Source organism: Lactuca saligna, chromosome 5 (assembly GCF_052625555.1).
Source record: "Lactuca saligna cultivar CGN05327 chromosome 5, ASM5262555v1, whole genome shotgun sequence".
Lineage (NCBI taxonomy): Eukaryota > Viridiplantae > Streptophyta > Magnoliopsida > Asterales > Asteraceae > Lactuca > Lactuca saligna.
Genome location: NC_136421.1, coordinates 185,610,167 through 185,637,970, shown reverse-complemented (window position 1 = coordinate 185,637,970; position 27,804 = coordinate 185,610,167). Strand labels below are relative to the sequence as shown.

The window sequence follows — 27,804 nt, the reverse complement described above, 5'->3', positions numbered from 1 at the left end:
AGCGAGTTGGGTCAATATGGATTATGGTTCTTGTCCTTTTGGCTTATGTCTTTAACCAAGTTTGACCAAGGGGTGCTTGAGGTAAACTGAATTGTATCTAAGGAAAATATAGGCTTAGGATAAGGCCTATATGGGATTAGGACCAATTTAGAAAATTGGGCCATTAGTGGGTCTTTGTGGATCCTTTGGTTTTGGGCTTGAGAGTTTGAGTTATTAATGGGCCATCATAACACAAAGTGTTGGACTAGAGCGAGGTTGGGCCTTAAAAAAAGGCCATGTAAGGGGTTTGGACCCAATTTAGAAAATTGGACCAATGGTTGATTTATGGACAAGGTTAGGTAGGGGTAAAATGGTCCTTTTACCCCACGCATGGAGTTGTGGTTTGGTTTGGAACTTAATTGTTAATTGGTTGTCATTTGTTATTAATAGTTCGGGGATCAGTCAGCCTTCAGCTAGGAGTTTTCTACAAGATTCAACAGTGTGAGGTGAGTATTCTCACTATATCCATGGGTCGAAGGCACCAATGCTGGCCCATTATGTATTATGTGGTATGCTAGTTGTCTTTGTGATACGTGCATGGAAGACCCCGAGGGGAGCCCAAGGCAAGTGGATATCAGACCATGGGGGGATCCCATGACATTCCAGGTAAAGACTAGGAGGGGGAGCCCATGGCATACTAGATAAAGATAATAGGGGGAGCCCATGACAACTATATGTATGTGTGTGTGATAATTTATGATTGCATGTAGTATGATATTTTGGGAAACTCACTAAGCCTTGTGCTTACGGTCTTCATTTTATGTCACACCCCAAACCGGAATGGCTGAAATGTTCGGGTATGGATGACTTCATGTGTAGTATCACAACAATGCACAAGTGTTTTGTCATTTTTGTCGCGGATCTTCGATTGATCATAACTTCTTTGTTATAACTCGGATTTCAGTTTTCTTTATATTTTTGGAAACCTTGTTATGATCTCTACCACTTTATTCACTCCAATTAAGACTATTAAACAATTTATTTTTTACGCTTATTTTCGTCTCAATAAACTTCTATTTTTATTATTTCAAAATAAGTTACAATTTGACCTAAACTATTACATTGACTTGAAATATTAGGTTGTTACAGTTTATGTTTCAGATACTTCATTTTTCTAAGGAAAGAGTCCGGAACGAGGGCACACACCACATGTTTCCGCATTCTGTGAATTACACTAATTTATTCATGTTTTTGCTAACTCTTGGTTACCTTGGTTTCATGGGAAAGAAATGTATTAACGATTTATTAATCTAAAAAAAAAATTATGTCATGATTTTTGGGACGTTTCATATATATATATATATATATATATATATATATATATATATATATATATATATATATATATATATATATATATATATATATATATATATATATATAATTTGTGTGAAGTATTTCCCTTTTAGTAAATATATATAAAAAAAACAAAATAATATACAAAGTGTACTTAAAAATTTATAATCAATACATATGATATGTATGAGATGAAAAAAATTAGAAGTTTAATATACTCAACTTGAGAAAACGATGATTACTGACTAAAGTTACCAATTCTTAAAAGTTGAAAATTGACTCTTGATTGACCAAATGGGACTTAGAAGTCATAAGATATTTGAGAAGTTTTTTAAGGAAATATTGATGTATTAGTTAGCTTTCAAGTCAAAAGGATGATCTAGGTGCAAGCTAATGAAGTTGAGATCTAAAACTATCATCTAAACCAACCTTGAAGGACTAATTGTAATTAATCAAGACCATATTGATAAGAAAGGGAAGATTATGGGGCCAATGTGTGAGAATAAAAGGTACCATTAAAATACTAGTCAATGTGGTGCTTATTTAAGAGAAATTAAACTCAAAGGTCCATAGTGTAACATAGGTGAGTACATAACACTTGAGGGTTTTCTTCTATGGCGGGGAGAATCACGATCCAAGGAGGGAAGAGGCTATCATGGCCGAATTCTAAGAAACGCATGGTGGTTGTGAAGGATCAATTAAAGGGGAAGAAAATAACTGAGAGTTAATGATCATTTAAGATATTGAGAGGTAGTTTTCTTCTCACTTTCTTCCCTAATTTGATATAGGGTTCAATTCTAAACCCAAGTCCAAAAATTAGACTATATTATATTGATTAATGGTTTAATATAATGTTAGTTGTTTATTATCATGATACTCTACATATAATTTTGCTACAAAAAACTTTGGACTATTGCGTTACATTCTTGTTATTGTTAAATTCATCATGCGTGTAGTTTGTTCTTATCATAAGGAAAATATGAAGAAAAGATTATCGACATATCATAATCTCATTCATTCAAACTTTGTTTAAAAAGTATGCCATATCAAAATGTAACTATCACATAGGAGTACATAAAGCCACAAACCATTTACGAGTTAGTGGCTGTTTGTTTGGTTCTTATTTCCTCTTAATAAGAAGTAACTCCAAATCTGTTTGATTTAAAGTGTTTGTTTACCACTTATTTTAGCAACAGAATATGAATATTTGCTCTTATTTGGTCAGACATACACCCATATATGAAAGAAAAACACAAACAAGTTCCTTCTTTTCCCTTTTCCTCATTCCCGCTTCCTTCCATTAAACACATATGTCGAACTTCAATCAAACACGTATGCCGAACTTTCTTACCTTAGACCTCCTTTGACGACTCTTCCCTCTCCGACAACGTACAACACTGACGCCCCCTCGCACAGTACCACTGCTTTTTTGTAACATTGGTGCCCTATTTTCATGTCTCATATGTTAGAACTTCAACCACTACTATGTCCTTCAGTTTACTGCATCCTCCTACCTTTGTCGTCATCATCTTCCACAGTGCTGTCACCGTCGCCGTTCTACGCCAACAACAACACCCTTCGGTAAGCTTCTTTACTGAAATTGATTTCCTATGTAATCGATTTTATGGTTATTGCCTTTGCTCATAAAAGTTGTGTTTTTAGTCAATGGAACCAATCAAGTTTTTTGAGGTTGTTTGTTTAAGTTGCGGTAGATATAGATTGAGGTCGAATGTTGATATCAAGCATGTGGGAGAATCCTTTTATTGTTGGCAACGATATGGTGTGGATCTCTATAAGAGGCAATGACACAAAGATCCCCGATTGGATTGTAATTGCAACACCTATGGTGAAGGCTAGTACAAGATCGGAAGAAGAAAACTACCTTTTATGGAGATTAGAGAAGGGAGTTACAGAAGGGTTGATTGAGATCCCAAAAGGCACGTTTGGTTTGGTTTGCTTTCTGGATAATTTTGTGTAGTCTACCCTTTGAAACGCAAATGCAAATGCAATTGTTGAGATTAAATGTTTTATGTACACCATGTGAGTTACTTGATCTTATGAAAATGTTCTTTAATTAACGAATTCATGTCTTCAAAATTTGTGCTTTCTTTCATTTTGGTTTGTTTCATTTTCATTTGGTTTTTGTCTTATGGGGTTTCTATTGTTTCCTGTTTAACTTCTTCTGCAGATCAAGTTATTATGCACATTATGTGTTTGTTTTTTGTGCAAGAAAATGTTGGTTGTTATTATTAAGAATCATTGGTATAGTTGGTTTCTATTATGTGGGTAATTGATCACATAACATAGTGAATTCATGTTATTCACTCTTGGATCTAGATCTCATGGTATTACCCCCGGTAATGTTGTTGAATATTTTATTGAGAGCCACTAGAAAGTTGGATGTTGTACTGATGATTTGCACATAGTGGTTGCTACCTTTCATTATTATATCTTTGTTATTGATTCAATTGCTTATCGTTTCTTATTTATTATTTTATTTGTTTGTTGATTATTGATTCAATTTTTATAGTTTCTTGTTTGTTATTTATGTTTCAATTATTTATTGCTAGTTGTTTGATTTGGATTTATGTTTAATTTGGATTTTGTATGATGTTTATATATATATATATATATATATATATATATATATATATATATATATATATATATATATATATATATATATATATTCAGAAAGTTGGTTCATTTATTTTATAAAACAAAAATGTTGAATTCAACAAAAAATAGTACATAATGGTAGAATGATTATTTTTATCATTCAACACAACAATTCATATGTTCCAACTAGAGATGAACATTTGGACCGAAACTCGAACCAAATTAGACCCGAATAAGCAATTCGGTTCGAATTTCAGATATCTATGTTAGGCTTATTTTATTTCTAGAGTTTTTTTTTGGTCCGAGTTACCAAAATAAAAGTTTATTCGTTTCTAAATATACGATCCGAAATTTTAGCATGTTTGCAGAAATTTAGGCAACTTTAAACTGTAATAGCGTCTTCATGATTTAACCGATTTGCCTGATTTTTTTTCAGCTTGTTGTTCACAATTTTAATTATTTTTATTTAGTTTATATACTATTTTTGGTTATATATTCAATGAGAAACAAACCCTTAAACACGGGGTATTGAAGCTTAGTTTTCTGTTTAAACATGTTTGTAAAAATTTAAAGAACCGTGAACTGTCATAATATCTTCGTTATTTGTCTGATTTTCTTGATTTTGGTTTTGAATTTTATATTCTTATATCTCAGGATTAGTTAATTCGTGCTTACAATAAATTTTAAAAAAAAAGTAAAATCATTTTCAGTGTATATCAAATATTTGGTCTATTAATTTTGGAACAAAACATTACAATAAATATAATTTGTGTTTACATGTAAACCTACAATTAAATGTTTGTCCGTATTGTGTATGCTTACTACGACATTTTAACATATTTTTGTACCTTCGAAACAATTATTTATACATTCATTATTTTTAATTAGTAAATTTGTTTTTTTTAAAAGTTTTGTTATGAAATAATAAGTTAAAAAATAATAAAAAAAATACAGTATTTATAATGGTAAATAGAAAAATAATACGATTTATTTGGTGAATATTATATGATTCCTACCAAAACAGGCCCTTGGTGCAAGAAATCAACTTTTTTTTAATGGGTCCAAAGAGCACACAACCGACTTTCAAAGTTATAATGGGTGAACATGATATTAAACAAACAAGTTTAAATAAATAACTAACATTTATTATAATCTTATTAAAGGTGTACAATATTTTAATTGTAAAATTGATCAAAGTTGTTATAAAACATCAAAATAATATTCAAAATTAAAACCGAAAAAATCAAGTGACATCATAAACCAAAAATATAAATTTCCTCTTGCTTATGTGTAGGAAATTGAGTTATGAAAATAATCATATTTTTGTTAGATTTATCGTAGAACATAATATTTTTTTTTCAAAACATTAGTGACAGCTGGAAGTTATGGCGACGGAATATTTACAAGTAAAGGTCGGTAGGCATTGTCATGGTTCGAAATTCGATCCCAAAACGCCTTCTGAATTCTGATTCTTCATAAAGCAAAAGCGTGAAAATTTTCTTCGATCGCAAGGGTAATGCACTTCACTGATTACGGACCAGTGGATAATTCTATTGATCATCTTCTTTTTGACCTAGAATTCATCCATTTCGTTCGTTTCCAATTCGTACAAGCCTCATCAAGAATTTGTCGTCGGAAACCTAACCCTAATCTCTAATTTTTACTGTTTTTTGAGATTGAATAGGAGGGAGGAGAAGAGGATGAAGATCACGGCGTTACTCGTGCTGAAATGTCACCCGATTCCAGACGGTTCGGATCCAGTGATTCTAGCGAACGCGACGGACGTGAGTCATTTTGGGTATTTCCAGAGGGTCACCGTCCGGCAGTTCATCGTGTTTGTTGGTAGGACCGTCGCCAAACGAACTCCGCCTGACCAACGCCACTCCGTCCAACACGAAGGTTACATAAACCACCTCTGTTTTCCTTCTACCATTTTTCCTTGAATCATGTCATTGATTTCAAAATCTTATCACCGCGGTGATTATCGAAGATGGGGTTTCAATCGTAAATATTAAACGAATTACATTGGGAAGGATTCGAATTTCATATCTTGAAACGAATCATCTGTTGATTGAAGCATAAGCATAAGCATAAGTTAATCACATCTCTTTTTCCTGGTGATAGAGTATAAGGTGCATTCATATAACAGAAATGGTCTATGTGCGGTGGGCTTCATGGATGATCACTATCCAGTTAGGAGCGCCTTCTCTGTGCTGAATCAGGTAAGCTCATATTATTAAGAACTTTAACAACCACATGATCATATGATCAATCATATCACAGCCTTAAAGCTTTCTATAACTGACATGATGCTACATTTTGATTAGGTTATAGATGAGTACCAAAAGAAGCATGGAAATTCATGGCAAAACATACAAGCAGATATCACTGATCAATGGCCATATCTTAATGATGCTTTAACCAGGTTTCAGGTACAAGTTAACATCTAACCTTCATTGACATTGTTGTGCACTTGATGTGATCTTTTAAATCTGATATCTGAAATCATCTTTGAATCTTTTTTTTGAACTATACAGGATCCTGCACAGGCTGACAAGCTGTTGAAAATTCAAAGGGAGTTAGATGAAACCAAAATTATCCTTGTAAGCATCAAATTCCTTATTTTGGAAATGAGTTTTTGACTTTTGTTATTAACTGTTGTAAATAATTTTTTGTTCACAGCATAAAACCATTGATAGTGTCCTTGAAAGAGGTGAAAAGCTGGATAGCTTAGTTGAGAAGAGTTCAGATCTTAGTGCAGCTTCACAGGTTCATCTTTAATCTTTTCCCATCATTATGCATGATTTTAAAGAGGGTAAATTTGTAAAAGGTTAAGTTGTTCTTTTTGCATTAAGTCTTGTCTCCTGTTTAAGTCTATTAAGTAAAAACGAATCATCTGACAAAATTCTAATGAATGATTGTGAAACAGATGTTCTATAAGCAAGCAAAGAAATCCAATCAATGCTGTACTATTTTGTGAAAGCTGCATAAAGTTTTTACAGATTATATGATTCAACAAAGATATGGATTTTTGGGGATTTATACATGCTTTAGATAGACAAAAAGGCGCATGCTTGTGCTCATTCTTGTTTGTTATTTTCGTGTATCTAATTTGGTTTTTATTGTTATTTAGAGTATTGTCTTGTAACTAAGAGAGAACTAAAGATGATTTATCACAAAAGTAATTAAACATCATGTCATAATTTTAATACACTATGATGTTCAAGATTTGTGATGATATATCTTATGATTTACGACTTCTAAAAATGGGTTAAAGAATATGATATAAGGTCATGCTCTAGATACACATTAAAATATAATACCATTTTGCATAAAGGAAACTCAATGAGAGTGTGGTGATGTTAAAATGGAAATGACAAGTTTTTCGAAAAATAAGAAAACGTAAATCGTGGGTTTCAATTCTGAATTTTGTACCGTTTTTATTTTATTTTACTTTTTTCTTTGCTTGATTTTTAAAGAAAGTTTCAAGTCAATAACAACATTTACAATCAATAAAACATGCATTGTCATAAACATTCACCGGCTTATAAAAAGTTTCATTTATTTTTTATATTAACAATAGATTGATTTTACTTTATTCTATAGCATCCTTCTTTCATTGCTTCTTACAATTCTTTTGTCTAATTTTTTGAGATATGATGTAAAAAAGGGGTTGAATGTATACACATCATAATCTGTTTATTATATGTACTATTTTTCAAAAATGTGTTGCTTTTATTGGTTAAAAATAAGTACATCGTTATTATTGACTAAAATGAGAAGTACATTGACATTATTGGATATAAAGAGAAATATCATGCTATTATCGGTTAAAAAGTTAAATGTGTTGCTATTATTGGTTAAAAGGATAAGTATGCTGCTATTCTAGATTAAAAATATATTTTAGATTGTTATTGTATGTTAAAACAAAACTTATGATTTTTAAGTATCTATTTATTATTAGGTAAAATAATATTAGTACATTACTATAACCTTTTGAATTGGTTAAATAATATAAGTAGAGTGCTAAGAGCACACATTCACATCTCTAATTTGTTGAAACATAAATGTTTTTAAAAAAAAATACACTAACACAAATAGAAAAATGGTCATCTAGAGCCTATTACAACAACGAAAATTGTAAAATATCACTAACAAAAGCTTCATAAAATGGCTACTTGGTTCTTCATTTAGGAGACCATTTAGAGCAAATAGTGTAACCTAGGCGTGCAAAAACCGGTTTTTTTATGAACCGGACCGGTTCAGAAAACCGGTTCACACCAAAACCGGTTCGGTTCCAATCCGGTTCACCCCAAAAAATATTCGAACATATTTAAACCGGTTCAAAAAACCGGTTCAAATAAACGGGAAAAAACCGGTTCAGAAAAGGATCAAAAAAACCGGTTCAAAACCGGTTCGACGCAAATAAGGGTTTTTTTTTTTTTTTTTTTTTTTTTTGTTTTGTTTTGTTTTGTTTTTGGGCTAATAAGTGTAAAATAGGAATGAGTTTTTTTTGTTTAGAGTATAAAGCTCTAAATTGTCTTAAATCATAAATTTTTTTGGCTTCACAGTAGGTGGTTTGGGTGATTGGGAAGGCAAAGCCTTATAAGCCTTACATTACATATACACGTCCATATGGAGTTATGGACCATGTCCAAAAGTTTTTTTTTTTTTTTTTTTTTTTTTTTTGTTTAATAATATACATATCTTTTCATGTATTAACTTTTATTTTGGTTTTAAATTTTATGTTTGTGTATATGTAGAAAAACATAATGTATGTAAAAAATTGTTCAACTTGAATCAACACATTTTTTGGAGCAATTTTCAACCTATTTTTCATTTTTTTTTGTTTTTTTTTATATTGGAAATACATAATACAACTTCAAACATAAAAACACAAAACATCCAAATTGTCAAACTAATACATCTTCAACCTATTTTGTTTTTTTATTCGTCATCCGCCATGTCGTTGCGTAATCCTCTCTCATACTCGATCTCTTCTAGGGTGAGTGGCACCGACATTCCCATCGCTACTTCTTCCTCATGTACTTGTGGTTCGGCATGTAACGATGTGCCTTCTAGTAGTTCAATGTCTTGTATCCTTTCCACGCCATCAAGGTAGCATTTCAAGCAAATGCACACTTCCACCGATAAAGGGGTTAGTTTTGTTCTTCTTGGTGATATTACCCTGCCACTAACAGAAAAAGCCGATTCTGAAGCTACCGTAGAAGCTTGGGAGCTTAGTAGATCATGGGCCATAGCGGCTAGAATCGGAAATTGGGTTTCCTTTCCTTTCCACCAAGCCAAGATATCAAAATTTTCAAACTCTTGAATACTCATTTGAGACAAGAAATCGGAACCAATGTACCTCCCGAGCTCGCTACTTGGGGTGTTAGACCGAGCTCGTTTGGAATTTTCATTCCTCATAGTATTATAAAGCCTAATTGTTTCGTTATTTTGGTGAGAAGTGGATCCGGATGCCCCCGTATTTTGCATCATGTCATGAATGTTTGTTGAACCATATTTTGTTAAATAAACTTCAAACAAATTTTGAAAAACTTTGTTAAATTTTGAAACTTCCTTTGATGCATAATCCATGTCATCATCCATTAAACCAAAATCGTAACAAATATTTTCAATTAAAGTCTCAACCCCCCCAACATTTAGAGCCGGATTCAAAGCGGCGGAACAAGTAATAATGGGAGGCATTTCTTGAAAATATTTTTTTAACTTTGCTTTCATCGGTTTCATCATATTAGCAAACATTGTGCTCCTCATTTCAAACTCATTTATTTTCGCACACATTAAAAATATTTGGTTTAAAACTAAACAACTTGTAGGATAATAAACACCCGATAAAAAAGTAGTTGCTTTTTTAAAAACATCAAGCATGTCCGTAACAAGTTTGATAGTATCCCAACTTGATTCCGGATAAGCCGTAACCTTATTACGGTCCGCAAGGTTGTCATGGAACATTTTTAAAGTATCTTTTTGACGTAAGGCACATTCAAACATTTTGCAAGTGGAGTTCCATCGGGTGTTATTTTCCCAATTCGGACCTAAAAAGAGGGCATTCGCATAAACACAAAATTGCATATAATTATGATATCGAGCGTTACTAGAACTAAAAATATCTTTTAGCATGTCTTTGAAACCATCTTTTATAGTTTCAATGCTAGTTAGTCCATCTTGCACAACCAAATTAATGATATGTGCAACACATCGATTATGAAAAAAAACACCATCGCAAATTGGTTTATATTTTAGTTTTAGTTGTCCAACCGCGACGGTGTTGTTTGAAGCATTATCAAAAGATATAGAAAAAATCTTTCCTTCAAGTTTATAAGTTTTGATCACACAATCTAAAATTTTAAATAAATTTCTACCGGTGTGCGGGTACTCAAACAATTCAAACGTAATCGTACGCTTCATCATTACCCAATTAGTTGGATTAATCCAATGAGCGGTAACACAAAGGTACGCATCCGGTGAACCGTAAGGAGCCGTCCAAACATCACAAGTTAAATTCACACCGGTTTCTAAAGATTGAAATCCTAAAATCAATTCATTTTTTGCAAGTTGCCACATTTCAATACAATCACGTCTAATAGAAGTACGACTCACATGGCAATATCGTGGTTGGAGAGTATCTTGGATGAGTGAAGTCAATCGTTTGTTGTCGAAGTGGTCAAAAGGCAAACATTCTTGAATCACGAACTTCGCCATCCTATCCCGAACTTTACTCAAATCGTAACTCCACAATGTTGCATCATTCGCCATTGTTGTTTGATTATGACCCGGCCCAAATTTCACCGCGGGGCATCTTTTTGTCATATGAGTTTTCAATGTCGAATTCTCTTCTTCATTAAAAAAAGCACCACATTTCTTGCATCGCGCTCTTTTTATACCGTTCGACATTACACACAAATCATAGTTGCACCAAATAGCCGGATTTCTATTTGTTTCTTTGATGCTAACAACGGTAAGATTGTTTGATGAGTCTCCAATACCAATGGAAGCCGAATCCATTGTTTGAATTAAGAGCGTTTTTTGAAGTAAGAGAGGTTTTTTGAGGTTTGGTTAACCCAAAACATGTAATAGGTATTTATACTATCAAATATTGGGGAATATGGCCAAAAGGGACCAAAAAACGAGTATCTAACAGCCATAAACGGCTATATAGCCGTTAGAATAAGACAAAAAAACGGTAATATGCAAAAAACCGGTTCAAAAAACCGGTTTACGAATAGGTTCAAAAAACCGGTTCTTAACAAACCGGTTCGAAACCGGATCACACATTAAAAAGGGCGAATTGGTTCGGTCCGTAGGTTCAGTTCTTCGGGGGTTCGGTTCATGCCTGAACCGGTTCGGAGGTAAACCGGTTTTTTTGGGCATCCCTAGTGTAACCTACAACAAGCCATTTAAGAGCCTACAATGCTAATTATTTGCAAACATAATGTAAAAAGTGGCAGCCCACATTCTTTTAAAAAAAATTATGCCCATATAAAATGTAATCTCATTAGCAGCCACCACATCTCTCAGTTTCTCATGTGATCTTGAGACCTTTGCTACATCATCTATGGTTGCCTCTGATGCATACGGTTTGTTTATTGTACTTTGTGGTGTACATGGGTTGATATGGGTCAGATCAGGGGCATTTACGACATTTGGAGAACTTTTTGTGTTCTTTTAAGCTTTTAGAGATCTCAAGAGTTTGTTATCTTTGATTTCATTGGTTGTCTCCATTTTTTGGATTTTTGTCTGACAACTATAAAAAGTTAGATTATTTATTCAAAAAGATTGGAAAATAAACATGGTATATTTGGAATAAAGGCACGTTTAATTTTTCTAACATCTTTAGCTTTTTCAAGCTTTTTATGTACACACACTTCATCTCTCCCCAAAGTCTTTCGCTTCATAAAACCCTAATCATTAATCCAAAAAAAAGTCAAAACTAGAAAGAAAAAAAAAACTATCAAAATATTCCATGCCTAATTTTGTTGTTACACTTTCCAGTTCCATTTCCATACTACATTAAAAGGAATTTCACTTTATAAAAAATATATTAATGCAAAAAATGATACAAAAGTGAAAGTTGCAAACCTAATAATAATCGTCTGATTTACTCCATCTGCATGCAACATAAAAATAGAGTAAAATTACAAACACATCATTGTAATTTGGATATATTTTCCGAAGTACAATCCTATGATTGGAGTCCTTTGTTAATTTAAGCATCAATGTTTGACTCATGCATCTTTTTACTTATGTCAAATTGTCAATATCAACTTATATTGTTGTAAGTTGAACCATGCAATATGTGAGAATCATTCATAAAAATCAAAAGTGAAGTTCCATATAAAATAAACATATTTTTCCCATTTATAGCATTCATAAAAATCAAAAGTGAAGTTCCATATAAAATAAACATATTTTTCCCATTTATAGCATTTGCATACTAGAAGTCAATTTCAGATGTACCCTTTTACGTACACAAAATTACAACTTTCTATCTACTTCATGTTCAGACAAATGCCACAACGAAAAACACAATGTCTGCAACTTAATGCTCCAATTTCACAGTTGCCAACATGATATATATGGAATATAGAAAATTAAGCAAATGAAGTGAAGAAAGTTTCACCAAAGTGATGATCCTAGGAAATTATCACAAACAACCATTCTTTCTTCCCTTGCTGATATTACAATTATAACTTGCAAGTAAAACACAACTATTATGTAATAAATTTCCTTCTAAAAAGAACTAATCTGCAACTTCCATCAGAATTATACCTCAATTTTCTTGATAGAGTGCTATAAATGACAAACATAAAAGATAGTTAGGGCTCCCTACATGAATCATTGAAATGAAGAGCAAACAACTTCTTCTAGCCTAATCCTCATCCTATTAGTACCCTAATTTTGATACCTCTTAACTACACTTATAACAACAAAAAACCCTAAGAATATATAAAAATGAAGATTCACAATAGTCATGACAATAAACCGTGGAACACCAAAACCATTACCTTCACTTGTTAAGAACGACTCTTGATCATGGGTCAAGTTCATTTCATGTATCTAAAACAACACATCGACTATTAATAAATAGAAGCGAAAAAAAAACAATTGGGGTCCCAAGATTTTACTATAGCTTCAACATAAGAAAAGTAAGGTATTTCACCATCACTATCAGAGTTGTTTTGATCTGATACATGACAATCATCCATTGATTCTGGATCAATGAGTTTAGTGGTGCCAACTTTTAAAAGCAGTCATATCCAATTTCATCAAATTGACACTCTTATTTTGGTACCTCACAACTACAACTATAACAACTAAAAACCCAACAATATATAAACTTATAGATTGGTAATAATCATGATAAGAAACTATGGAACATGAAAACCATTACCTTCAACACGCTGCATAATGGAATCTAAAATCAAATTCCTTTGATTGTGTAAAAAAGTAATCAAAAAATAGAAATTAGGGCAAATTTGCCATGGAAAATGGTTGGTTTTAGGGAAAATAGGCCGCCTGGTTCCTTAATCCGACTCTTCAATGTTCTGTTCATAAATGTATTGAGATACATAAACGAAAAATGAAACTTGACAATTTTTTTTTTTAATTTACGAGAGAAGATGAGAATGGAGCACAACAAAGAAAAGAAAAAGAGAAATCAATACCTAATAAGGAGAAATCGATAAATGTTGTGCCCAAAGTTCATTCTCGAGTTCAAGGAATTAAGAGAGCCGATATGTAGGCTTCTTTGGGATGGAGTTGTTGATAATTAGGTATGATGGCTATGTTTATATATAGAGGTCCAATAGAGTAGGGGCATTTGGAAGTGGGGGAGTTGGAGATGGAGTAGTGTGGTCGAAGGTTGAAGAGGAGTCGTATGCGATCGTGGGTGGTGAGAACATGATAGAGAGAGGTTGAGATACATGAGAGGAACCACTGGAAAACTGTAAATCGTGTGTTGCAATTGTTGAAGAAAAACGATTCTTAAAGCAAATCGAGAAGGATGGAGTCGTGGGGAAGACTTAAGACGGAAGAAACCTTCGATTAACCTTAAATGTTGAGTTATTACGACTGAGATTGAAAGTTAGGGGAGTTTTAAGGACTCAGATTGATCTGACGGTTTTTCACTCACCGTTAACAATAATGTAAACAATTATTATATATATATTTATGAAGCTAAAATCTAAAATATTCCGGTGGAGAATAAAACACCAACCTTTTTCTAAACATTTACCAAGTTAAAAGAAAACCCATTCAAAACTATAAAACTCCCACGCTCTTAATAGATATTCCCTTGGGTTAACACATAAAATGTTTATAAACCATAAGTGATTAGCAATTTCTTAAATATCAACATTATTACAACATTCGAAACATCAAGAACACAGAAAATCCTTTAGGATCAATCTAATTCTAAAACATCCAATTTTTGCAAGACCTAAAATAAAGGTGGTGATTATTTCACTTCCTAATTATAGAAACTCTCTGATTATTTGACAACCACCGCCACCGTCGCCACCGGCCGCCCACAATGGCGGCTCGTTTTGCCGATGACCAAACTTTTTCAAAATCGATACTAGGTTTTTCAAGAGATGTTCCCAATTCGATGCCCATGCTAAAAAAATATAAATAAAGTTTAGCATGTGATATTAAATATATATAATAAAAAAGATAACTAAGCGGTTTTGTACTGGCTAGTCGTCCTTTGGAGAGATAGTCCAATCAAATAGATAATTGAATCAATAGCCTACAATTACAAATAACATTTATTATATGAGATTAATTAAGAAACAAAATGTAACATCCATAAAAATCATGCCAATTTAAAATTGTTTAAATTATTCAAAAACCAATAGCTATTACAAATTTGTTTTCAAAATAGTTCCATATCAGAGTATTCCAGAAACAAAGTCATAAACCTGTGTCGGGCTTCCAGAAAGAGTTAGTGGATTGGATGTCATGAAATCCTTGTACTTGCACCTACATCCATCATTTCCTCCATTGGCATGGTTTCTTCTAACCATATGTGGCTCAGCTTGACTGATAATCATACTATAGTTTCCTTCCTTTGATTGTTCTATGTTCAGTTCAGATTGTACAATAGGTATAGTTGGGTTCATCCCTATTATTAAGAAACATTTTTCTCATCTCCTCCCTTTATTCGGCCACCATATCCCGAATCATTGCTTGGACTCCTGCCATCGTGATTAGCTCGGGTGCAGTTTCTACCTCTAGTTCATGCTCAATCACTCATGGCTCAGGCTGCTGATTAGCGTTTCCAAATCCGCTTCAAGTTCTCAACATGTCGATCTATATGCCAAATCAGACGTTCGGTATGCAGTGAAGAGAATTAAGATAGGTAAGCTTTATTTACGGTAGACGCATGAATCTCATTATCACACCGAAAAGTTAAATGTCAGTTCTAATATACTAATTAAACATTTAGAAATCTGAACACATAACATTTCCAGATATGGTCGTCAATAGAACATGAATCTGATCAAAAGATAGCATCATAAAGCATATAAGGCATCTTACAGCATAAAACATTTAACACATAAAAGCAATTTAGGCATCTTTCCTAAAATAGGCTAGTGTTGGTGTCTACCCAACCATATTTCCTAAATATAACAGACACTCATCTCACAATCATCGCTTAGCATTCTAAGTTTAAGTCTAGAAATAAATCCTTACTCCTAGTTCGCTTAAACTAATGCTCTAATACCAACTATGACATCCCCAATTTCACGGCCATAAAAGATCGATTTGTTTATGCTTTATTTTAAAATTAGAGTATCTTTTTTTGAAGAATAATATTGCGGAATTTGTTCCCAGAAAACATGATAAAGATGTTCTCAAAGCATTTCCGAAGAAGTGTATTTTTTTATTTATATTAAAACATTGGGATGTCATTATCAATACAGAAACATAAGCATAAATAGACCTTACATTAATTTACACTAATGATCTACAACTCATTGAATCCCTCAGCAAAGTGTATTTTTAATATCGCTACCTGTGATACAATAAATTGAGCAGGTCAGGTTGGAAAACCTAGTGAGTACATAGGATTTTCAACCTACAATAATATAGTTAGTTTGTTTCTTCACATATTTCATGTCAAACAATTAACCCGATTACTCATCCCCATTTTCTTTATTTATTCTTCCCAAAAGATTTATCCTAAGGGTCATCTCCTACATCATATTTACCTTTCATTGCCTTACATCACATTTCCGTATATGTTTGTTCCTAAGGACTTTTGCTAAGGATCATCACACGGACAGTACCGATTCGGGGATTACTCCCCCAATACGTGTCCAGTAAGGGTTAGCGTATCATTGCATGAATACGTAGTAACTGTAACGTCCACATATTTAGGCCAGTCAATTTAGAGACAATGAGCGTCAAGACATCTGTACATATAAACAACGCTGAAATCCGAGTTATAACGAAGAAGTTATAACTCGTCGAAGTTTTGTGATTAAACCGGCATGACACTGTGTAACCTAAAAAGTGAATTTTTGATAAATTACTTTTTAGACATAGTGATCTAAATGAAAGTTTTAGTAGACATTAAGCCTAAATCGTGCATGTAGAAAACGTCCAAATCTGACTTCGTATGAGGAAGTGTAGATTTTTCTTAGATTTAGCATAGCAGTGCACAACTCAGAAAATCAAAATATAGATTGATCAATTTTTAGCCGACACAATCTAAACAAAAATTGAAGATCTCGTTAATAAGAACTCAACGATATAAAGAAAGACAAAAACGGACATCGGGTGACAAAATTATGAATGTTTAACGGACTTTATCTGTCTAAGTTTATTAAAATATAACTTTTGAAAATAATTCAAAATTAGCCAAAGAAGTCTAAATGAAAGTTGTAAATTACGTCACCACCTACGCGTGGATATAAAGAATGTCAAAAACGGAGTTCATATGCGAAAGTTACGAATTTTAGAAGATAATTAGTTTTTGGAGTAATTTGTGAGTAACACGTGACACAATCCTGACCACTGCTTCTTCCCCATGTCTTGCCACCAGAAGGTGACACTTAACACCCTAACACGATGTGTTGGGTTCAGTAACACGCTATGTTGAGCCACTTACAACCTATAAATAAAGGCGCAAATAATCTCATTTATTCACACCTTTCCACTTCTCTTCTCCCAACAACTCCCAAAGCCTCAAGGCTTTTCTCTAGCCCTTCTTAGGAGTTAGTAGTGAGTCCCAGAGTGCTAGAAGGATCCGAGAAGAAGAGCTTTCGGCTTAGAAGTTCTACCCGTGCAAAGCACAGTTCTTCGCTAAACTCCATTGTAAGTGAGTTATGCTTACCTTTCTTATGTATAACTTATATTTAAGTTCATTATTGTTATTATGAAATGATAAGAAATATATGTACCAAGTATAAATTAAGAAAAGTGTTATTATAATACCTTTTAACTGCTCGCAGTATGAAGAATCTGGTTTGAAGGGTCGCATAGAATTGTTGGATTTCAGAACGGCTTAAATGTCAAAATGGTTCTGCCCTCCGGTGTTTCATGTTTGGCCCCTGTCTGTACATAGTAGTTGAAAAGTATTCTTTAACACTTATAAAACAACAATGCTCATAGACCTTGAGTTAATTAGTCGCAATAAATATTAAACGAAAACTTAGCAATAATAATGTTAGATTTCGTCGAAAAAAAGATGATTGTTAGAAGCGAAGCTCTGCCCGAATTTCGAGTCATCACTTTAACAAGTGAGTGCATAGTTACTTTCATCTTTCACATAGATATGAAGTATTTAATTTAAATTATGTGTTATGTGTGCATATTATCTGTGTTCTTGATATCTATGCTAGATGAATAAATATACATGTTTTATTCGATTTAAAATATATACGTATTTTTATATCTATAATTATTATGGGTAAAGATGGGTAGAAGAAAAATGAGATGAGATGAATGATGAGAGAAGAAAGATGATATAGATGATGAAAGGTGGAAGATGATGAAAAGCCTTGACCCACGCGATGTCCCAGTCATCTAGCGAGTATAGATGACAACCATAGACTATTCTATACAGCCCAGTAGAACTCTAAACCCCTGGCAGCTATAGACTTAGTGTCTTACAAATGAACGTTGACAGCTATGAACTTAATGCCTTACAAATAAACGTTGACAGCTATGGATTTAGTGCCCTATATATAAACATTAGCAATTATGGACTTAGTGCCTTACAAATGAATGTTGGCAACTATGGACCTAGTGTCTTAAAAATAAACGTTGGCAGCTATGGATTTAGTGCCCTATAGATGAACATTGACAACTATGGACTTAGTGCCTAACAAATAACATCGACAGCTATGGACTTAGTGCATGTTATATAAACTCTGACAGCGATGAACTTCGTGCGTATTCCTTAAGACAATCCTTAGAAATAAATATTGAGGAATATATGATTCTTAGGGAAGATACTTAAGAATAAAGAAGATAACAGGGATGAGTAATTGGGTTATTATTTGATGATGAAACATAATAACTTTATTATTATGGGTTGAAAACCCTATGTACTCACCAGGTTTCCCAACCTGACCCACTCAGTTTATTTGTCTCACATGTATCGATACGAAAACACATTATATTGAGAGATTAAAGGAGATGTAAATCATTAGTGTAAATGAATGTAATTTCTGTTTATGATTATGTTTCTATATTAACGATGACATCTCAAAGTTTTAATATAAACAATAATACATTTATTCGCAAATGCTTTGATAATATATTTATCATGTTTTCTGTGAACAAATTCCACAATATTATTCTTTAAAATGACTACTCTGATTTTTGAATAAGCATAAATAAAATTTTTAAATGATCGTGAATTTGGAGATGTCACAGTTACTACATTGCCTGAACTCATAATTCATCACCTACAGGTTATGAGCCTGCCGGTGTTTCCGCATAACTTGTTTAGATTAGTCAGTGGTCGTCATCTATACCGTGGTAGATGACTACATTGCAACATTGCACGTCAAGGTTATGACATCTCCTAATCATCTATCATCTCGTATCACCTATCTATCATAACCTATTTATCATCACATAGTTATCATTACCTGTCTATCATCACATATCTCTCATCACCCGTTGCTACCCAATACATATTTATAGGTATATAATACTTATATGATTAAATCAGTTAAACATCATCTCATAGTATCTTATCTAACACATAATATTCTCAGTATATATAATAAGCAAACAAGCATGTAATTATCCAGATAAATCATATCTATGTGTAAGATGAAGTAACTATACACTCACCTGTTAAAGTGATGACGAAATTCGGGCAACGCCTCGCTTCTAACAAGTGTCTTTTCTAGTTGACAAAACCCAGTATTATTATCGCTAAGTTTTAGTCTAATATTTATTGCGACTAATTATCAGTCTAGATTTATCATTAACTCAAAGTCTACTTCAAGATCTATCAAGTAAGAAACAACCAGGTAGGATCGTATCGGAGGTAGGGTCTGTTTGGTATATGAAGTGTACTGTTTGGAAATCTCACTATAAACACCTCACTAAATCCAGCCTAGACATCATCACCATAAGTAGATCAAACAATATAACGGCTTTGAACCACTAATAAATATTGTTTATATGTTTATGATAACGATAATGAACTTAAACATAAGTTATATATATATATATATATATATATATATATATATATATATAATACGGTAAGCATAACTCAACTTACAAGTGATTTAGCGAGAAATCAGGCTCTTCGCGGGCTAAACTTCTGAGACGAAATCTCTTCTTCTTGAGGCCTTCTGGCGCTCCAAGGCTAACTACTAACTCCTAGGGAGGGCTAGAGAAAAGGTCTTCAGACCTTGGGAGGTTTGGGAGAGAATTGGTTGAAGAGGTGTAAAGCAAAGAGTGAGAAATAAGCTTTATTTATAACTGTCAGCGCCCAAGTACGCTGAGTGTACTCAAGAATTACGCTGGGCGTAATGGCTTTTTGAGGGTTACGTTGGGTGTAATGTGCCACATGTCACAATCTGGTGGCAAGCCGTGGGGAGAAAGGTGCGGCCTAGATCGCGTCATGTGTCACTCACTGGTTAACCCAAAAATTAATTATCTTCTAAAATTCATAACTTTCACATACGAGCTTCATTTTTTACACTCTTTAAATCCACGCGTAAGTAACAATGGGATCTACAACTTTTTTTTAGACTCCATCGGCTAATTTTGAATTTATTTTTAAAGTTATATTTTAACAGACTTAGACAGTTAAAGTCCGTTAAAATTCATAACTTTGTTATCCGACGTCCATTTTCGATTGTCTTTATATCAATAGGCTCCTATTGATGAGATCTTCAATTCTCGTGTAGATTGTGTCAGCTAATAATCTATCGATCTAAAATTCGATTTTCGGGTTGTGTACTGATACACTAAATCATAGAAAAATCATAACTTCCTCTAACGAAGTCAGATTTTGATGTTCTCTATATGCGTGCTCTTGGTTTAACATCTACTATGAGTTTTGTTTAGGTCGCTAAGGCTAAAAAGTATTTTTTTCAAAAATTTACTTTTTACAATACGCACAGCCATGTTGGTTTAATCCCGAAACTTCGACGGGTCATAACTTCTTCGTTATAAGTCGGATTTCAGTGTTCTTTATATGTACGGAATCCTTTTGACATATACTATAACTTTGGTTTAGAATATTTGTTCTAAATAATCTTTTATCAAAAATTCATTTTTAATGTTTATTATCTCTAAATTGACTAGTCTGAATCTGCGGGCGTTACAATTATCTCACCCTTAGGATGATTACGTCCCAGAATCATTAACAAAACAAGGCTTGTATAATGACTCCATATGTTATCTTTTCATCCTAGATAATAATCGTAACTCTTATTTCCTTTTAAATGAGTATCTAAATATTGGACTTCTTGACTGTTGACGGTGCTCAATCTTGCATCTGCTCTTCGTATTATGTTGGAATTTCGACCGTAACCTTCAAGTTACAAACTTGATCCTTATTGGAGACTCTCGCTCCTTCTTAAACATACTTAACTTAAGATAAGTTATTTACTTCAATTACCGTAACATATCGATGAGTCATGTTCTAATGACCTCTCATCTTATGATGGAACGCTTAGACTCAGGTTTTTCTAGTCAGATTCCATAATGAAAGATACCTTACTTTATGTTCTAATGTGGTATAATTACATTCTAGCATGTAACACTTCTAGCTATAAGTTTCTTACTTTCACGGTGATTGTGATACTTCTATTGATCGCTTCGATGTTCTTTCACTTCAATCTTCCGACTTAAGTCGGATGTTACATTGAACTTGGTTCTCTGGACCACATACAATACTTATCTTAGCCGGTCTCAATTTGATATGATCACCAGGTTCGGAATAATAGTTATCTTCTTAGCCATTACCGAAACGATGATAACAACAGACGTGAACAAAACGAAATCAATTACTAGCGTCTTGGGAACTTTGTGACTTTCTCTGATCCAAGTGTGAGTCATGTGCTTCCGCTAGTATAGGTATCTACTACCTTTCACACCTACTCATACTTATCTAAAATATTTTCTCTTAGTTCTCCAAGTCACTACACAAGAAAAATCATATAACAATTTAACACATTATATAACATAACCAATGTTTATATTATTTCCTAAGACAATTACATAGATATTTAGGTCTACATAGATATACACGATCATTGTGTACCACTTTAAATTCCCCGGTTATTTGATTGATTATTATTTCGTAGTTTGTTTGGTGTGCCATTTAAACGTTATCTATCCGTTCTTGTTCGGTTGCTTGAATACCTTGATTTTTTGGGAGCAAAGGGTTTGGGCATCTTAGGGGGTGATTTGGCAATGTTGATTAACCCATTGTTTGGTCATTTTTAACAACATATAAATGCAATTGAAACATAATTTAAAAAAGTATCAGATACATATTTTACCAAATCTAAAATAAAACTATATTAATTTATCTACCAAAAATGAATAAAGTAATTAACACTAACGAGTTCTTACAACAATTTGGTAGTTTCCCGTGTGGTACAAATACAACTCTCGTTTTACCCCAAACCAAACCAAATATTACCAAAATCAACACCCCAATAGAAAGAACACCACAATCAACAATAACGTTGTTGCCACCACATCCACGGCCATTCTCTGTTGGCCAGATTCCGATCCACCACCACCATCACCGCCACTCTTGTCAGAGTCACCTTCTTTGCGTGCAGCAGCATTCACAGGAGGCAATGGCGGGTCGACAACATCCGTCACCCGAAGAGGAGGAATTGGTGTTGATGCAGGCGGCAAAACCGTGGGTTCAACTTGAGCGAGATAATCACCGGGTTTAATCGGTTGGAAAACAAATGCGGCCTTGCTATTTGGGTCAACACATGGACTCCCTGCCACATTAGCCACAATAAGATATAAATTATTGATATTAATGATGCATTTGACACAATTTGTACTTTTTGTCCTATTTATACGTCACAATGACTCCTATGCATGTCATACAGTAGATGTCATGTTATATGTCATATATAACAAACAGTGCATAAAACAACTGTATTAGCTAAACTTACTCAAGAATGCACTTGCGGTTTTCGGGTTATCGGTGATCACACCATCAATACCCTCTGCAATGAATGAAACAAGCTCAGTGTAGGGATCGCTATAGAAATCGAGCTGCATACTTAAAGTTTCCGTTGAGAATCCCGAGACGTACACCGAGATGTTTGCAGCATGCATTTGTTCTACAATTTTTGTGGCTCCATTTGTAATGTAAATCTTGCTCTCTGGCATTATCGACTTCTTCACTACGTTAACTGCATCGGCATATTTCTTGATGTTATCAGTAACCGGCTTTGGTGCATCACTGATCGGCTTGCTGAACAATAGAACTCGTTTGTAAGTAGGGTTTGAGTTCTTGAACTTTTCCAGGATAGACGTGTCATCTGATTGGATTAAAATTTGTTGTTTCGGGTTCAATTTCGCGTTCTTGAGGGCATCATTGACTGATTGGAGTATATCAAGACCCTTCTTCGATGCTAGGTAAGCAGCATTCTGCGATATGATCGAGTAATCATGTTATTGGAAGGAACACCTATAGGTGCACATGGACCGGGTTCAAGACACCCAATCCTATCAAAGTCTAAGTCAACGTCAGTTTGAAAGAAACCCGGTCTAGGTTTGAGATTATATACGGACCAATGAAAGACTATGGTGCAGGTCGCCACTTTATCCCGTTAATTGTTTGTATATATTACAAATTACCATTAAAATGGATAAAATAGAAAAATGTATACTATTAGTTTGTAAACGTTGCTACTTACAAATTGTAAAATTCACACATGATTGAGTAATTATGTTATAAATCTACAAATAATTATAAAAACGTTTATTGGTGTATTAAGCATGATTAAAATATGAGTGGCTTGAAGAGCAAATTGAGATTTATTGATGGGCCATTTTTGTGACATTAACCCTAATTCTAATAAGTAAAACATTGAACTCACTTGGATTCCGATCAGAATACCGGTCGATGCATTCTTCTTGGCAAGCTCCAAAAACTCCGGGACTTTTAAAAATGTTCCGGCGTTCTTTGATTTAGGATTTCGTAACAATCCGCCAGACTGAAACGGGTTCTGAATTAATGCTACAACCAAGTGAAAATAAGTAAAAGAAACAAAACTTGCATTTCATCATAGCCCAAGATAAAAGAAGGCTAAACTTACGCTTAACAGATTTGATCTCAGTCCACGTCACATCAAATGTAAAAACACCATTTTTCGGTTGGATTTCTGGCACCGAAGTAGACCGATCCATGAAAGCCATTGCCGCGTTAGTTTTTCCCAAGAGATCAGCCGAATCAAGGCAAAACGCAACACCATCTTTTGTCATTTGGACATTGCAATCGATTATATCTGCCCCATCATCGATAGCCTTCTTATACGCGAGATCAGTGCACCCAGGGTAATCGATACTTGCTCCATTGTGAGATATGATCAAAGTATCCACCACCTTCTTGGTCGGTTTTGGACTTTGAGCTAAGCATGCTGCAATCATTTGACATTTCAGTTCATGCAGTCATTTGATATCACTGATATCGGATCACTAACATTAGCAACGGAAATCATTAGCGACAAAATCTATTTGTCACTAATGTCGATGATCATGATTTCTTACCAATGGCATTCGAAGCGGATCCTGGGAATTCCGTAACAACCCCATCAACCGAAAACTGTGAATTATCAACGAATTGCAAGTACTCAACCTCAGGATCATAGCTGTAATTATAACTCGAAAATGTATCGGATGCAAACCCTGCGACATACACTTCAAGGCCTTCCCGATGAGCATCGGCAACGAGAGTTGTTGCGGGTTGTAGGTATCCATCTTTACCGATGGGCCACACGTAGTTTTTTGGGACAAAAATCCCCGATGCAAATGTCTTGATCATAGCTAGCTTCTTTAGGAGTGCGCCATATGTTTCTTTGTAAGTAGGCTCGACCTCGACGAGAGTTAAGAACCGGAAAACAAGCTTTGTTCTTATCCGATCGAATGTTTTGCTTGCTGCCATGGCTTTCAAGAAACCGATCTCCGGTGATGAGATATAATCCGCCACAAAGTATTGTTTGGACTCATCGATGTATCGTATTACGTTTAACTGATGTGAGCTCCAGAACGCATCATTCTACGAGACAAGGAATACAATGAGTTGTGTTTATATTAAGAATAAACTATGTTAAAAACGTGGGACCCATGTAACTGTGTGGGTCCAATCGTAACACACCTGAACATTCAACCAGAGGTGGCCTTTTGGCTCCATGCCGAAAACACTATCGGGTTGCAGCAAAGGGTATACGAAATCGAAAACACTTGCTCTTGAGTAAATATTCTGTATCACTGTGATAAAACATCAGCAAGAAAGAAAAGAACTAACCTTTTGCACTAGAGGTTCTAATTTAACTACTTTAATTAATCTTTTACGTGTTTCTTTCTAAGTTAATATAAAAACATCGACTTAAACCAGGGAAAATAGGCTTCCTTACTAACCTATTTTTTCTTCCATTCCTCAATATATGTCGTCATTATCCTTTTTTTTAAAAAAAAAAAAAAAAATCATCTATCAAATTAAAAGACAGAATGAAAAATAGACCGTTACCCGTGCCACTTACAACGTATCTCCTTCATTATCTCGTCGATAGTGAAATCGAGAGGGAACCAACCATCAATATCGCGCCCATTGACGCTATACCTTCGTTGGTGCTTTGGGAACCTGGTAGCTGCATTGGTGCAGTTATCAAGCTTTACATTCGGAAGACAAACTCCTAAATTATCTTTGGTTAATTGCAAGTTACAATACTTTAGGGTTCCAATAACGCCCATTGCAATAGCCGCAGCATAACCCGCCCCAGAAGAGTCCGGGAATAAACCAGGAAACCCACCTTGGGCTATCACCAATGGCTCCCTACCTAAACATAAATACATAACCCAATGCAAAACACCATCATTTAACACATATAATCATGATTTGATGTTATAATGATGTGTTATTATGGCATAAAAAGGAAGTAAATGAATCAAAATAATACCATGCAATGTTAGCCATTTCTTGCCAGGACCAGTTATAGCTTGTAACCGGGTCCGTCGTGTGGGTTTGTTATTACCGGGATGAACATGTAAATGTTTGGCGAGAGATGAATGAAGCAACAGCAAACCAAAGAGTAACTCCCTGATCATATCTTGTTTAATCTTGCATGGAAGAAATCAATCAACAACATGTATATCAAGGAATATGTGTCGTTTTATGGGTTAGATTCTTTGAAACACGTTAAAAGAAGGATTTTTTGCATGGTTTCTTTTAAAATAGGTTTTTGACTTGAATAAACCTTATGAAAAAGACTTATTTGATAAAGGAAATTTGATTTAAAACATGATTTCCCTTGTGGAGTTTCAGAAATCAAGAAACTCTCTAAGGGAGTGGGAAGAAGGTAATGGAAGAAAAAGGAGGTATAGAAAATGGAAAGAGAAGACGATTGCTAATAAATTGTACCCACAGATTAAACGAATTTATAGGTAGCAAATACTGCAATTATATCCGGAGATAGAATTTAATTTGATTTTTAAGAGCATCTAATAAGTTGCCATAATTAGGCATGCGTATAATGCCTGAGCCGTAATTGAAAAATTAAAGATAATGGAACAGAAAAATTGGACCTAAACTGATACAGGGCATCCCGACTGAGGAAGGGCCAAAGGACTAATTAAGAATATATAACTATACATTAACATTAATATTCCTGCACATTTTGAACTTTGAACGTGGGGTAGGGACCAAACGCTCAAAATGGATCGGAAGTCTAAATAAACGTGAGGGAAGATGCCAAGAAAATAAGCCAACCAACCAAGATCGGTTATGGCGAACTCGATGTTGGATATAATCTTGATGGTTCAAGTCAGGTTAATTGGGTAATCTAGATGGGTCAAGTTCATTTGGTTCATGGGTCATGTAGGTTTATTATGCATGTTTATTTTTGAATAAAAGGATATGGTAAAGCTATGACCGAGTCTTAGGGAGTGTGTTGAGTGGTAGAAGAAGTCACTCCACTTACCAGGTTTTTAGGAAAGAATAGTAGTTTAATTGTTTTCTTTTGTAGCTCCCACGTGATGTATGGAAGGCTTATATATAGCCTTTAAGTGATAGCATTAACTTTTGCAGATACTTTTTCCTTCTTATATTTCTCTATCTCTCTATTTCGTTTGTGTGCAGATTTATAGCAGTAGAGAGGGCCTGATCCAACACTCGATCACCACTGAGAGATTGAATCATGTGCTATAAAAGAGCAGGATACAAGACAATGAGAACAATATCATCCATATAGAGAAGAAGGTGGGAAACTGATAAGCCAAGTTTATAGATTAAAAGGGAAGAAACATATCTTCCGTGTTTAAACCCGATTCATGACACATGGAGGGGAAATTTGCGAAATCATGATCGAGTGGCCTATTTTAGTTCCTAGAGGGTCGGGACTTGCTTGGGTGACACATGAAATCAAGGTGGGAGGCTTTAAGAAAACCTAAAGGCTAGTGCATGTAAACCATCTCGTTAAAATCCCCGTGAAGAAAATAATTATTGACATCCAACTAGTGGACCACCCAATGGCAATATATGACCAAACTAAAGATCACACAAACGGTTGTCGCCTGCATTAACTTTCTTTTTAAATAGCCAATTGGAACAAATAATATTATTGTTATGGGTTGAGGTACAAGTACCCATGTACTATTGTAAATAAGGGCATTATATTCTTCTTTTATGGAAGTAGACAAATTTGGAACTTCGAAGGCTTACAGGTAGGACTTTGAATAGGTAACTCGACTTTCATATAATGTTAAGTTGTTGAGTTGGTTTATAAATTTCATGCTTTAAACATGTTTGCAAGGGATTAGTGGGTGTGGGATTGGGGCTTGTGAGGGTTAAAAGTTACGGACTAGAGGCATAAAGGGAGTCGATTTGTAATTTGGAGACAGATAGGCTAAAATAGAATGGGGGTTGTGTTTGGGTCGTAAGAGATGAGGGATGGGTTGTTGGGCCGAGGTAGGCAAATGGGTCAAAGGATAAGGGTAGTGGATGGTAGGCTCAAATGCATGAGAACGAGTAAAAAGAAGGTGATTTGATCTGGGATGGGCCATATGATGGAGAGTGATGGGGGCATGGTGCTAATGTAACACCCAAAATCAGGAAGACCAAGAAAAGAAAGGTTAAGCTCTAAGTCAAGA

The 27,804-nt window shown here is 34.2% G+C and overlaps 2 protein-coding genes across 3 annotated transcripts; one reads left to right on the top strand and one right to left on the bottom strand.

Moving 5' to 3' along the window:
* Positions 1–5,321: 5,321 nt before the first annotated feature.
* On the top strand, positions 5,322–7,165 carry LOC144998865 (VAMP-like protein YKT61). Of its 2 annotated transcripts, none has more exons than XM_078958593.1 (7): positions 5,322–5,467; positions 5,630–5,853; positions 6,079–6,176; positions 6,282–6,386; positions 6,492–6,557; positions 6,637–6,723; positions 6,884–7,165. In XM_078958593.1, exons 2-7 carry the CDS (start codon positions 5,655–5,657, stop codon positions 6,932–6,934), a joined length of 606 nt encoding a protein of 201 aa, XP_078814719.1. In that variant the 5' UTR covers positions 5,322–5,467; positions 5,630–5,654; the 3' UTR covers positions 6,935–7,165. The 2 variants fall into 2 exon arrangements, with proteins under 2 accessions (XP_078814719.1, XP_078814718.1); XM_078958592.1 differs by having other exon boundaries at positions 5,325–5,467; positions 5,639–5,853.
* Positions 7,166–21,976: 14,811 nt separating this feature from the next.
* LOC144997633 (glycerophosphodiester phosphodiesterase GDPDL7-like) lies at positions 21,977–26,010 on the bottom strand. The gene is made up of 8 exons (XM_078957517.1): positions 25,617–26,010; positions 25,200–25,496; positions 24,815–24,927; positions 24,208–24,715; positions 23,757–24,077; positions 23,538–23,677; positions 22,605–23,085; positions 21,977–22,424 (listed from the first exon to the last, which is right to left on the bottom strand). The coding sequence occupies exons 1-8, from the start codon at positions 25,762–25,764 to the stop codon at positions 22,114–22,116; spliced, it is 2,319 nt and encodes a 772-aa protein (XP_078813643.1). The 5' UTR covers positions 25,765–26,010; the 3' UTR covers positions 21,977–22,113.
* Between the last annotated feature and the right edge of the window lie 1,794 nt (positions 26,011–27,804).